General features: G+C 47.4%; 1 protein-coding gene across 3 annotated transcripts in view; it reads left to right on the top strand.

Annotated features, from left to right (window-relative positions):
• RALGAPA2 (Ral GTPase activating protein catalytic subunit alpha 2) overlaps positions 1–13473 on the top strand; it is an 87274-nt gene that overhangs the window by 8166 nt on the left and 65635 nt on the right. For all 3 annotated transcript variants that reach the window (XM_065835692.2, XM_065835691.2, XM_071805571.1), the window contains exons 4-10: positions 6277–6334; positions 8623–8666; positions 9118–9283; positions 10265–10380; positions 11053–11191; positions 12149–12348; positions 12818–13048. In XM_065835692.2, coding sequence (XP_065691764.2) covers positions 6277–6334; positions 8623–8666; positions 9118–9283; positions 10265–10380; positions 11053–11191; positions 12149–12348; positions 12818–13048 — 954 coding nt within the window. The remainder of the gene's footprint in view (positions 1–6276; positions 6335–8622; positions 8667–9117; positions 9284–10264; positions 10381–11052; positions 11192–12148; positions 12349–12817; positions 13049–13473) is intronic.

The following is a 13473-nucleotide window of genomic DNA, read 5'->3' as shown; positions in this document are numbered from 1 at the left end:
AGAGAACATGGGCTCGTGGGTCTGCTGGGACTGTGTTTGGGGCAGGAATTCCTGCTCCCGGTCCCTGGTGGCGAAGGTATCGCCACATCTACAGAGCCCGGCCGTGCAATTTAATGAGAGCTCGTTAATGCTCCTACTCTGTGGCCCTGAATAAGTAATTAAATTTGTGGCCATGTCATTGAATGGAAAACAGCTAATGCTTGCTCACCCGGTGGAAGCGAATAAATGTGCGTTCCTGTGTCTCGAGAACGGGGGGCTGATAACCGCCTGGTTAGTACCGCTTAAAAACACACGCTGTGTGTAGGAGAAAATAATATATACCAACAAAGTGCTGCTTTGAGCCCTGATGGAGCAGAATTATGCTGTGGCCTGGCATCAGCAGCTTGGAGGGAGAAGAAACTGTTTAAGATATTAGTGTGAAACTTGGGGCGATCTTCATGGCGTTCACCTCCTCCAAGTAAGTTTGCAACGCGTTTGTAGCTCGGACACTTGTAACTTAATGCCTTGGAGGAAAGCAGCTTTGTAGGGGGGCTCGTAGTGCACAGACTGAGAAAGCATCAGTCTGAACGCGAGGCAAGGGAGAATGGAAATGCCAAGTAATTAAACATTCATATCATAAGCCATAGGAAACAAAACTAATTGATTGTTAAGCTTGCCGTATTTAATCTGACCTCAGCGTGAGCCAGAGTTTTCTTCTAATTAGTTAAATAGCTAATTATTTAGGATTAACAAATCCTGAATGCAGGTGCTGAGGGTTAACAGTTTAAGAATCAATCAAAATATTTCTGAAAGGAATTGCCTCCTGCCTTTCCCGGTGCAGTTCGGGCGCTTTGCCGCTGTTCTGGAGTGACACCTAGTGTGTGTACTGCATACTCACAAGTGACAAACGCCTTCTCCACAAATTTATTTAGTGGCAGTAGCTACTGGATTTAATTCAGCGTTGTCGTCCTTAAAAGCACATCTAAACATAAACTCCAAATGGCCGCACACTCGGAAGATTAAGACGTGGTGTAAATCCCCTGGAAGGCGCTGGCGCTGCTACGGCGGAGGCAGCTGTGCGGCTGGATTTATTGCTGCAGATGTGCACACGCTGCGTGTTCCGCAAGCTCTGCTGGTAATCCAGGACAGGTTTATAACGGGCTCCGGTCTGGGCGGCCCTTTTGGAAGCAGATTGCAGCCGTGCCGGTAAATCCAGCGTCCGCCAGCGGCGCCCCTGCCCAGCCGGCCCTGCGCAGTGCGCACCTCTGTTCAGCACCGCGCATCAAACGCTTCTGAAACGAGGAACTTCGCTTCATCCCGGATTAAGATTGCTGTGGAGATTTGGAGTATCACATTCTTCCACCCCGTTGTAGGCCTGCTTGATGTAGGCTGCTGTGTGAATTAGCAATACTGGTTAAGCAGCTTAAAACAGATCTCAAAGCCGGTGGTGACTTTTAGCAGGTCATTTGCAATCTCATAAGAACCTGCATCTGGGAAATTGCAGCGGTTTTTGATTCATAAAAGGTTCGCTGCCGTTTGTTCATGAATGTGCAGGAGGATGTTCTTTTGAATCGGTGGCGTTTTCTTCGGGTGGCTTGCTTGTCTTAGGATGTTGCTCCTGATTACTTGCTACATTTGAATAAAACTGATGAAAATTAGCGCTGCAGAACTAAATTGTGTCTTGAAACTGGCCAATGTGAAAAGTACTGGTAAAATTCTTTACAAGGAATGATCAAGTCAAGGTCTCGTTGAGTTCTTATTGCCACAGGTCCTGTGCTCTCATTTCTTGGGGTCGTACCCCATTACTGAACTTTCTTGTCCCTGTTTGCGTTTCCCTGGTGTCTGTGCAGCTCAGTGGCTCGATTTCCGATCTGCAGGTTATCCGGCACTTGCAGTCCGATTGCCGTTCGGAGCCGGAGGTCTCAGCGCAGGCTGCGGGCTGGGTTGCAGCTCTGAGCTGGTTCCCGTGCCCGCTGTGGCCTCCACGGCTCAGCCCCAGGTCTCTCGCACACACTCGGCTGATTCTCGAGCTCTATACAGTCAAAAGGGCTTATTTGCTTATAACAATAAAGTTGTTTATAGCCCTTCTTTCCTACGCACAGAAAACTACCTTTTGAACCATCTACAGTTTGTTCTGCCGTAATTCTCATCAGTTCATCTATTAGTGCTCTTGAAATAACACTGATATTATTCTTCCAGCATTCCCTTGTAAATTTTAACTCTATGTTGCATATGTTCAACTTCAGAGATCTTGCTGTTTAATGCCCCACGTAGGGCAAGAATAAATGCGTTTGGTGCTTTGGGCAGACATTTTCCACTGACAAACAACTGTAAATAATTTATTGATGCAATAAATGGAGTGTCCCTTTATCCAGATGGGACTGCTGCGGGCACGCTAACCTCATCGTGCTCTTAGCCTCACCCGAGTTGGTGAATAATGGCTGGAAAAGGTCGAAGTCGGTGCAGATTTAGCAGCTGAGCGCTCTGGAGCTCTCGTGGAGACCCCACTGCTGGGTACTTGGCACAGAGGCGGGAGAACTGTTCCATGTGGGGCTGGTGGAGGCTCCTCAGTGTGGACAGCTGCCTCCAAAAAGCTGGTTTGTTTCCTCGCAATCCCTTCTTCTGGAGTGAAACTGAGCCCGGCAGTGGGCACGGGGCTGCTGGACCTGGTGTCGCTCCACAAGGCTGGCACGGAACTTGCAGCATTGCTTAAGTCAGAGTGAATCTATTGACATACAAACCTTGGCGTGTTTTATTTTACTGCGGTAAAATAGAGAGCTGTGTGTTTCAAAAGGCGGCATCCTGTGTAAACTGAGATTGAAACTCAACATTATTCCTAGTCATGCAGGAAGTCCGGAGGAAAAAGAACTATGGATAATCAGTTAAAAGAACTGACAGATACCCTGATGTGTTGATCAGTAGTAATACCTAATTTCTATTTCAAGTGTGCTATAATGGATTACCATATAGATGCAGCAAAGCACTAAGCATTAAATAGATCTATGTGTTTTCTGAAAAAGCAATATTATTTCGCACTGTGGGGCTTCTTAAAATATTTCTTATTAGTGTGCTGTGAAACTAGAAAGCAGATGTCAATAGGCAGTTTGGATTCACAGCGGGATGGCTGGGAGTCTGGGCTGGGGTGGAGGAAGCTGTCATTTGATAGGAATAGCAAGATGTGTTTGGTAGAGCACGGGGCTGCGTTGGGAGGACGGCTCAGGCTGCTCCTCTCGGCCTGGGGCTGCGATGGGCACCTGCAAACATCACCAGTTAAAAGGCGTTCTAGCCGTCACCACGAATTAACTTGTCCACACGTTGTTCTTTAATAGCGTAGACTTGTAACCGTAACCTACTTTTGCATTGCAGGAGCAAATGTGGACTCTGAATGTATTTATATTGATCCTAACCCGCTGTAAAGCTGTCAGGTCGTCAGTAGGTAGCGGTGGTGCCAGCAATCCAGTTTGCTTCTTGAAAAATTGCTTCTGTTTGGTATTACTATGTAGGTGATGAACCACATCTTTCTGTTTGTCTAAAGTGCATCCATAAGTTGTTTGTTTGTTTCCTTCTGGTTTTGAGATGCTGGCAAGGAGAAGTGACTTAAGTGTCTCAATTTTTGCTATATGAGAAGACTTTGGGATATGGAGCTTTCCTCAGATAGGAGCTTCTGTCCTCTCATTATTTATTTCAGCCCCTGAATCGTTTTGACGGAGCACCCGAGGAGGTGTTTGGTGCTGTGTTTTCTGCAGGAACAGGCCTGTAGGCGCGTTCTTCCCTGCCTTTCTTCCCCAACAGGTCGTCACGTCGCTCCCACAGCCTCCAGTCACCGTGCAGGACCTGATGTACACACCAGGCTGTCAGTGAGACACACATGTCTGCTAAACACAGCTTTTGTTTTACAATATAGAATTTGAAATACACTAAGCTGTGCCTTTTCACCAGTAGCACTTCCAGACTTGGACAAATCTCTGGTAGAACATTCTGATACAGAAGTGGTGCTTGAATTTTTGGAAGCTTAGTGCAACTGATTGTCAAAAGCTAGTGTTTTTGAACAAATGAGAGAAAATTTTACAACCAAAGACAAACCAAAGGTACCTTGTTAGTGTGGCCTGTAAAAGGAGATTGGTTTTGCTCTAGTGATCTGCTGTACTTTGTAACAATGGAAACAAAATACACGTGGTTTTGGCCGGTTTTCCATGATGAGGACGCGGGGAGGCTGAAACGGGCAGCGTTTCGTGGTGCTGGTGTGCGAGGGTCGTGTGCCGCGGTGTGGGCTCGGTGCCGGGGTGCACGCCGAGCTCCGCATCTCTGTGGTTTAGGTTAGGAGCTCCTTCCTGCCTCGAGTTAGGTAAGGACTAATGCCACAAGTAGTCCTGAGGCGGTGGGCTGCTAGTATTTGAATATTCCCATGGATAATGCTAATTCTTTGTCTGTGGGTCCTGCGATCTGATTGGCAGAAACGTGGTCCGTAACTACCAGGTAAAGCCCCGATGTGAGTCGTGGCCTCGTGTTCAGCCAGCCGGCGCCTCCATCCCCGCGCATCCCCCTGCCCGCGGACGGGGAGCCAGGCCTCCGGCGCCAGCCTCCGGCTCCACGCGGAACAGAACCACGAGAGCGTGGGAGGGATGCGCCCGGTCCGCGTCTTAATGCGAGGTGAACGTTTAGAAATGGCAAATGCTTCTAGGGGAGCACATGCCGTGGTAAAGCTGCGAAGGGAGACCCGTCTGTGTGACCCGAGGTCTGGCTCCCCGCGTCCGCGAACTCATCGTGACTCCCATCCTCTGCCATGGAGAAAGGAATGTTCCATTTCAGCAAGGCTCTATTTTGAGTGTTGTACCCAATCTCTGGATCACTTTGTTGTCAGCGAAAGCCGTGTTCCATCTGTGCAGCATACCGCTCCAGCAGCAGCGATGGGTCGTGTGCTGGCCGTCTGAAGGGTTGCCTCAAACGCCAATTCCTGCTTTCCTGGCTGTGACGCTTGGTCTCCTCGTGAGCTGCAGTGTGTGAAAGCCCAGCAAACGGGTCACTGTTGTCCTTCATCCTGCATCCTGCATGTGGTGGCTCTGAAAACTCAATGGCACTTTGCTGTGCAGAACTTTGTTCTAGTGATCTTGTTTGATAATTACAAGGAACTCTGACCTTGTCAATTATAACCTTTAATTTTATTTCCAGAAGTAGATGTTGAAAACTAGTTTCCCATATACATATGTCTTCTTAATTTCTGGTTTCAATGGCTGAAAAGTTGTAAGATCCAGACATGTTTTTCTGTGAAATCTGCATGAAACCATGCATATCCTCTCACAGCAATAAGTTAGTTAGCAGTAAGTCCTACTTGCCAAGCCCTGCTCTGTACCGCTAATAGTTTTAAAAAGAGGGAAAAAAGGAAAAAAATAGGTGGTGAAAGGTGTCTTGGAGCCTGTGAAGTCCTATTAGAAGCTATATTTACCCAGGTAAGACCCCCAAATAGTGTTGATTTATCCAGATATTTAATAGCATCACCATCCACTAAGCTGGCAAAGAACAGTGTTTGGTAGCCCCAGCAGTTCTGTGCGACCAAGGTTTTCAGACTCCGTTCCGGAGAGCACTTGAGCACACACTTAACTTGCTTTGCTTTGTCGGAGCCCTGTAGCGTAACAAAACTGAGGGGGAATGGGTTTGACCACAAGGCTTTTCCTTTGTTTGATCTGGCTCTGCTAGGCTCAGCCCAAGCCTCCAGAGGCAGAGCACTGTGCGCTGTTCTACATACGGGCTTTATTACCTGTGTGTGCGCTGAACTCAATTAGCGCAGCTTGGTGTCATCCGGCTGGGTTTCGCTGGCCCGCTGCACACACAGGTAACCCGTGCCCAGGAAGAACAGCAGCTCTGCCCCTGGGCTCTGCCGTAGCTGGGAGACCAGAGCCCGTTAGCAAGAGACGGAGCCGCAGGAGCCTGGAGTCTGGGCTGGATCGCTCCAGCAGTCATTACTAGACACTTAGAAAAGTGGAACCCGAAGGGAGCTGCTCAGAAACCCCGGCTTCGTTAGGGATCGGTTTGTGTTCTGAATGCCAGGGTTTGCGATGCAGCAGGGCAGGGAAAGCACTTCGTGAGTGTCGTGGTGTTTATTCAGGACCATTCCAAGAGCCTTTCTCCACAATGAGACTGAAGTGATGGGCAGGAGTCCTTACTACGATAGGTGTTTGCTTTCTCTGCTGTTCTGTATGTATATATCACCATTTCATTTGTGTCTTGTGTATCAGTTTCTCTGTATCCTCGGAATGAGCCAGTTTATTATGGAAAACCTGACTGTTCTGTTTCCTGCAGAAAATATTGCAGCTGCTACCTGAGAGGATTTTTTATCGATGGCATTTTCGCAGTATAGGTAAGAGAACGATTTTAAAACATTCTAGTACAACCAGAATCAATGCTTTCCCCAGTCCCTTCCCTGGTTCTGCAAGCGTTGTTAACCACAGACTCCTTCAGTGTTGCCCGTGCACAAACACACTGGTGTACAAGACGTGCAGCTCAAAGTTCTCAAAGCGCATGGGAAGTCCTCTTGCCTGCCGTAAGAGCTCTGTGTGTTCCTTGCTCCGTGTGGTTTGGTTGCCTGCTTTGTTTTTCTTTTGCATGAATGCCCTTCACACGTTCATGTTGTTGGATTTACCTGGGTCCTCTCTGCTTTCTCCTCTTCCATGCGCTGGCAGCCATCAAGCTGACGTGGGTTATAAACCACGCACCCTTGGCTCTCCCTTTGCCTTCACAGACCGACAGCAAATAGTAAGATTGAGGAGGGCTGTGGAATCCATATGCGACTCTTGCAAATGTGCATTATGATAGTCGTTTGCAAGCGATCAGATATGAGATGCCTGTACAAATTTGTATTGCTCTTGACCTAACCGTAGATACTCAGCCCTTCCCTCCTGGAAATTCATTCTCTAAAGCTTATGGTGTGGAGCGGTGGTGGTTTGGCAGCCGTGCTGAACCAAATGCAGACCGTGGGACTGCTGCAGGGAACCGGAGCCTCATTTCTCCCTGATACTCCTGGGTTCGCTGTGCAGCTTCGTTCGTTGCTAGTTGTGAAACACTCGGCTGTCACACTGTTTGTGGGACTTGGGTGAGGAATTCCTGCTTTAGAGATAGAGAAAGAAAGAGACTGAGGTCTAAAATACGTCGGCACAGAATGGAGAGGCTATTGCAACACAGGTAGGAAAGGGGCCAAAAGAAGTTGCCAGCGTGGTCAAGGCACATGGAGTGCTGGGCTCAGAGCGCTTCGTGTTCTTCCACTCTGGCTGTTTTAGCCATAAAGATAAAAGATATCGAACAGACTCGGTTTAGCCACTCAAACTTTCGAAATCTGAATTTAAAAAGCACAACAAAGCACGAAATAAAAAAGCACAAAACTCGAATGGGCTCAGAAACACTGAGAGGTGAAATATATTTATTTTGACACTTAAAACACCTCGAGATCCAGTGAAGTAACTTAACTTGGTAATTTCCTCTGAATTAAACATCTTTGACTCATCGCTGCTTTGAGAACGTGGCTTCTGGATGCTACCAAAGTGGTCACAATGTTTTGTTCCGCTATTTGTTGAAGTAAATTTTACGCTGCTTTGGGGGTTATGTTTCTTCTCAGTGGTACTTTTCTGCTGTTTGGTGTGGTTTCCGGCGCTGTTTCATCAGCTGCCACGTTTTTCATCAGGAAATGAACGTGCTGTTGGGGAAGAAGGAATGAGTGGAAGTTAAAGGTCAAGGAAAGGGCTGTTGTCACATCCCAGTTAGCACGGACAAAAATACAGATACAAAACACACATCTGCTCGGCCGCGTTGCTACCTGAATTGGTCCAGAACAAATTGGTTTTAGTCAGTTGTTTTATACCCAACGTATTCTCTATATTTGTGCTTCTCTTCACTAGTCGTATTTGGATAATTTTTGAGCCGTGTCCAAGGCATGAGCTGCAAACTTTGGTGGTGCTGTTACTTACAGCTGTGCCCTGTGATTTGCTTTGTGCTTCATGTTCACGTGCATTAATCCTGTGAATGATCGCACTGACGGGATGCACGTAATTCCCAAATCCGGGGGAAATAGCAGCCGGGTGCCACACTAGGTCTTTTTTCTCAGCATTGCATTAAAAACCTTTTTTACCTGAAGCATTTGCTGTTAAATCTGGCTCTGGTTTGAAGTTCAGGGCAGTTACCCTGGTATTTCTCAAACAAGAACTGAAATCTTTTGCGATGTTGATAGCTGTGGTTTATAGACACGAGCGTAGGATAGGATGCTAGCGTATCTTTCTTACAATTATTGTCAATATTGGTGTTCTCAAATGCATTAATCATACAGGTTGGACTTGCTGATTTCGCCAAATCTAGGAAGTCCAAATTTCCTTAGATATCTTACTGTTAATGAACGTATTTTCATACGCTGTCGTCTGACTAAACCCAAAGTACCTCACTGTAAAGACACACGGTATTCAGTCTTACAGCACCGATGGTGGTTGTAACCAGATTCACTTCGGGTTTTTCCACCCCATCGTTTTATTTTTCCTAAAATCCAGCACAGTAGCCACGTAGTAAATGACATTAGAATAGCTTTTTCTGTAACATTTTTAAAAGAAAACATTCCCATGGGAAGAAACCATCTTGATATGTGCCCGTTTAACTTTTCTAATCCAGGGTCGATCCTGAAGAAACTCCTGCACACTGGAAATTGTCTCAAGGTATTTCTCTCTGATGTGTTCGTATTTCTTTTCACTTTAATTGTTCTGAAGCATATTACTTTACGATTTTCTGATATCGGCGTTTTTCAGACCGTTAGGCTTTGTCATTTTATTTATTCATCTTTTAATCATAGAGATTGTAGTCCTGGATTTTTTAATATTCCTCTTCTTCAGTCGTTTTGCTGTTCTAATGTAAAGTTACCTGGAGAAGGTATCTATATATGTTTTGCTCAATACTTCATTTATTTCAGATCTCTCTAATGTTAAGTATACCGTATTGAACATATTGGTTGCTTTTTTGCCCGAGAGTTCTAAAGGCGTTACTCTTGGTGTGATGGACAGACTCCCTGGCACGTGGCTGGGGTGCAAGTGCTCGTCCCGCGTTTCCTCCGCTGTTTAACCGTGTCCAGTACCCACTCGTTGGTTTCCATCTCCGGTTCTGCACCCGCAGATCAGGTGTGAGGGGATGCGGCTGTTCCTGCTGTGGCTGCAGGCGCTGCAGACCAACTGCGGGGAGGAGCAGCTGCAGCTGTTCGCCAGCCTGGTGCCCGGCTTCCCACCCGCTGCCACCGCCGCCGCGCTCGACAGCCTCCTCAGCCCGCCCGCCGCGCCCGACGGTGAGTGCTGCCTGCCCCGGCGCCTGGGGACGTGTCCCGTGGCGGGTGCTGCTCGTGTGCCCAGTGCCAGCTTCCCGCCCGCCGTGCCCGGGCCCCGCGCGCTCCACAGCCTCCTCAGCCCGCCCGGTGAGGGGACAGCGCGGCCTGCCCCCCGGCGCCTCGGGAGCTGCTCCTGGGGACGTGACATAGAACCACAGGAGGTCAGGGTTGGGAGGGCCCTGGAAAGCTCATCCAGTGCAATCCCCCCATGGAGCAGGAACACCCAGCTGAGGTTCCACAGGAAGGTGTCCAGGCGGGTTTGAATGTCTGCAGAGAAGGAGACTCCACAACCTCCCTGGGCAGCCTGGGCCAGGCTCTGACACCCTCACCGGGGACAAGTTTCTTCTCAAACTTAAGTGAAACTTCTTGTTTGAACCCATTATCCCTTGTTGTCACCCAGAAGAGCCTGGCTCCATCTTCCCGACACTCCCCCTTTCCATATTGATCCCCATGAATGAGTCCCCCCTCAGTCTCCTCTCCAAGCTCCAGAGCCCCAGCTCCGCAGCCGATGCTGTTTGCGTGCCTGCTGGATTTGCCCGCTGCATTTGTTAACCTGTTTTATTGCTTGCAGCCGTGTGGTTTTCTGGCCTCGTCATTCTGAGTGCAGAGCGGTTGGGGTTTGTTGTGTGTGTGTTGGTTTTTCTGATTGAGATGCAGATGTACGGACGTTCCCGCAGAGCAGGCAGGTGTGTGGGTTTGCAGTGCGTGGGTTAAGCTGCGGTGATAGCCGCTGTCAGCCTTCCAACCCGCTGCCCTGCGCGGGCTGTGCCGTCGATCGCACGCGGTACGACGTGGAGTACGGGAGCCCAGCCACTTACTGCGCTTACACTTCTTAATGCTTACGAGCGCATTAATGATAATTTTAAAATTAATCTTTTCATAGAAGACGTCTGTAACTAATTTCAGGTTTTCTATGTTTAAAACATTTTCTTTTTATCTTAGCTAAGATTTTTCCAGAAGAAATAACCCCGCTTGTGCCAGCTGTCTCTGGAGAGAAAATTGCTGAAGACCAAACCTGCTACTTTCTTCAGCTGCTGTTAAAATATATGGTAATTCAGGTACGGAGCCTTTCTGTTCTTAGCTATCCGTGTTTGGAGGAGCGTACTTGTGGCAGAAAATTGAGTCTGCGCTGTATCTGTACAGGGCTGGTTCTGCCCCTCCGCAGAAACACGCTTTCTTCTGCACTTCTTATCCCTGTTTTTAAGAGGAAAATCATCCCCAAGGTATTTCCTTGTGCTGTTTCTGGTGAAAATGTTTTTCACGCTTGCGATAGGAATTAATGGACGTTATCCAAACTCGCAGGATAACTGACTCTTTTAGGTGCTTGTGGTTGCATTCAGGAATTTGTCACGGGGTAAAGATGCGGTTTGTTTTCTTTGGACGCATCCAAAGCTGAGAAGACATCTCGTATGACTGATGTCAACAAGCCAGTTTTTCCTTTAGCTGAATAAATTATCAGCTTGGATATACATTCAGTGAACTTGTTATCCGCATTTCGAAGAGCTTTTACTGAAAAAAAAACCCATAGGAGTCTTAATTTGACGTTGCAACTGCGTTAAAATTAGGCATTGGGTACACTGCACTTCATACCGTTTTTTGGGACAGTGCTAATTTTTTCTGTCTCTGGTTAGAATGTAATTGTTTATCCTTTTATCCAATGTGCAGTGATTGTCACTATTACACATTGACTTAACGCTTTTTGTCTGTTTCTCTTTAATTCCACGACAAAGGCCGCAAGCTTAGAGTGGAAGAATAAGGAGAATCAAGACACTGGGTTTAAGTTTCTCTTTGCCTTGTTTAGAAAGTACTATCTTCCTCACCTGTTTCCATCTTTCACAAAGCTAACCAACCTCTACAAACCTGTTCTGGGTAAGTGGTGCGTTTTGTGTTTTCAGTGGAAAAAGAAGTGCCGGAGACTGTTCTCAGCAGTGCCTCCGTCACCTGCCGGCATATCTGTCCAATGAGCAGCTTTTCTTCCCTTGTCTCACGTTTGATTTTTTCCTAGCACAAGCTCTGTTCTTGTGAGGAAGCCGCAGCTGCTCTCCTTTCCGAAGGACGTTGCCACTGGCACAGCATTATATCGATATATGTATTTACAGCCCTCCGTCCCTGTGCTGCAGAGCGCGGGTGGAACGTGCTCTCTGAGGGCCCTTTGCAGTTTAGCCTCAGTGTCTCAATCGCTCAGCGCCACTCCAGCTGGGCTTGCACAGCCAGAGCCCAGCCCTTCCATGGTTTTCAGCTGTGTGCAAGTGATTGTTCCCTAAATCTCAGCGTGTGAACGAATTAGGAGCCTGCCTGTCTCCCTTCAGCGATCTTCCTCTTCTCCCTGTGTGCTTGCTTTCTTGTGTTTCAGCTCGTGCAGTGCTCCTTGCACCCGAGTTAACTTCTCTTTCCAGTGCTCTAAGTATCCTTTTGCTTTTTAATCTTTGCGCTGCTGGGTGTTCCAGAGCCGCCATCTCCTTCTCGCTGAACTTCAGTAATAAAACTCTGTGAAACTTGCAAAATTCACGTCCCCTGCAGTAAAAGTAGTTGTTGGTTTCACAGTTTGCCCTTCTTTTTGCGGCCTGTCTCTATTGCTTTGCTTAGTTTAGTTTTGTGTGGCACAGTGTACATAACCTTCAGGAAAGATCTGTACTCTTTTGTTCTTGCTTTTCTTTAGGAGAAATAAAATTGTGATGGAATATAAGCATTAATGTAATAAAGACAGTCACTGCATCTGTTATTTCACATGGAGAAAATGTTGGTGACGTGTTCAGTACATTTAATCAGAATCTGGAAGCAATTATGTTTAGATTTTGTTTGTATCTTCTCCTTTTATCTCACCAGATATTCCTGATACAAGACCAAGACCAGTATACATTACCGCAACGCGAAACAATGAAAATGTCTATAGCACAAAAATCCCATTCATGGCAGCTCGAGTTGTTTTTATTAAGTGGCTTGTTACCTTCTTTCTCGAAAAGAAATATTTAACTGCTGTTCAGAATACAAAAAATGGAGGAGAAATGCTCCCTAAAATTATTCAGGTGTGCTATAAAGTTTACCTCTCTTTTCTTACATATGTTCTACCCTTGCAAGCGAACACGGTGCACTGCCCTGTGTCTTGGCTGCTCATTTGAGCCAGAAGTGGTTCGAGACGTTGTGAAACACGTGCAACGCCAGGACCGAACCTGACAAAGAGTTGTCAGGAATAGTAACATACGAGGGTTTGAGCCATGCACAGGGGTGTGATCCATCTTTTCCCCAAATCAGAGGGACGTGGGGCTTCCTGTCTGCGGGGTCTGTGCCTCCTCCCCTCCCAGCACTGCTCCTTCCCTCTGTTGTCTGCGTGGACGGGGCAGCTGTTGGGGGCTGGGGGCCATGTGAGCTGCACCTTATGCAGAGTGCAAGACCAGATGTGGAAAAGAGCACCGGCGTCTCGTTCTGTGCAACTACCCCAGATTTGTGGTGTGCGCTATTCCAGTTATTTAACGGGGCGTGTTTCCTCGTGTGTAGACTGTTGGTGGTGTGAACCAAGACAGAGGCGCGGAGCTGGAGCCCGGCGTGCCCCCGGTTGGCGAGCTGGACAGGAGCCATTCCAACTGCAGCACCTTGTCCGACAGGAGGCTCAGCAGCTCCAGCCTGTGCAGCATCGAGGAGCAGCACCGCGGCGTCTACGACATGGTGCAGAGGATCCTCCTGTCCACGCGAGGATACGTTAACTTCGTTAACGAGGTCTTTCGACAAGTGAGTCTCTATGTTTACTTGCTGTTGTATTTGTTTTTGAAGACAATCTCGTGGTTATGAGAATCAGCACCGCAAAAGCTGTTGCTCAGGTAAGCGGCCAGACTCGATGCAGACCACAGCCGTGCCCTTGTAGTTTGGAGTCCTTCCTAGGTCTGGTTTTAACGATAAAATTATGAACTCTTTCTAGGAAACGAAGCTTGTTGCTGATGCCAGATGGCAATGTGTCTTATTTGAATGGCCCGCTTTATTTGTTCTGGGTGTTGTGATGTAATTTAAAGGCGTTTAAAGAGCTATTAGCTTGCAAATTTCTTATTTGAATTAGTGAGGTTCTTGTTGCTGTGATCAATGTAGGTATTTAATGTCTATTTGAACACTGATTACTTCTACTAGTATTTTTCATTAATTAGGCATCTTCTCAGTTGTTT

Source organism: Patagioenas fasciata, chromosome 3 (genome assembly GCF_037038585.1).
Source record: "Patagioenas fasciata isolate bPatFas1 chromosome 3, bPatFas1.hap1, whole genome shotgun sequence".
Lineage (NCBI taxonomy): Eukaryota > Metazoa > Chordata > Aves > Columbiformes > Columbidae > Patagioenas > Patagioenas fasciata.
This window is presented reverse-complemented; position numbering and strand designations above follow the sequence as displayed.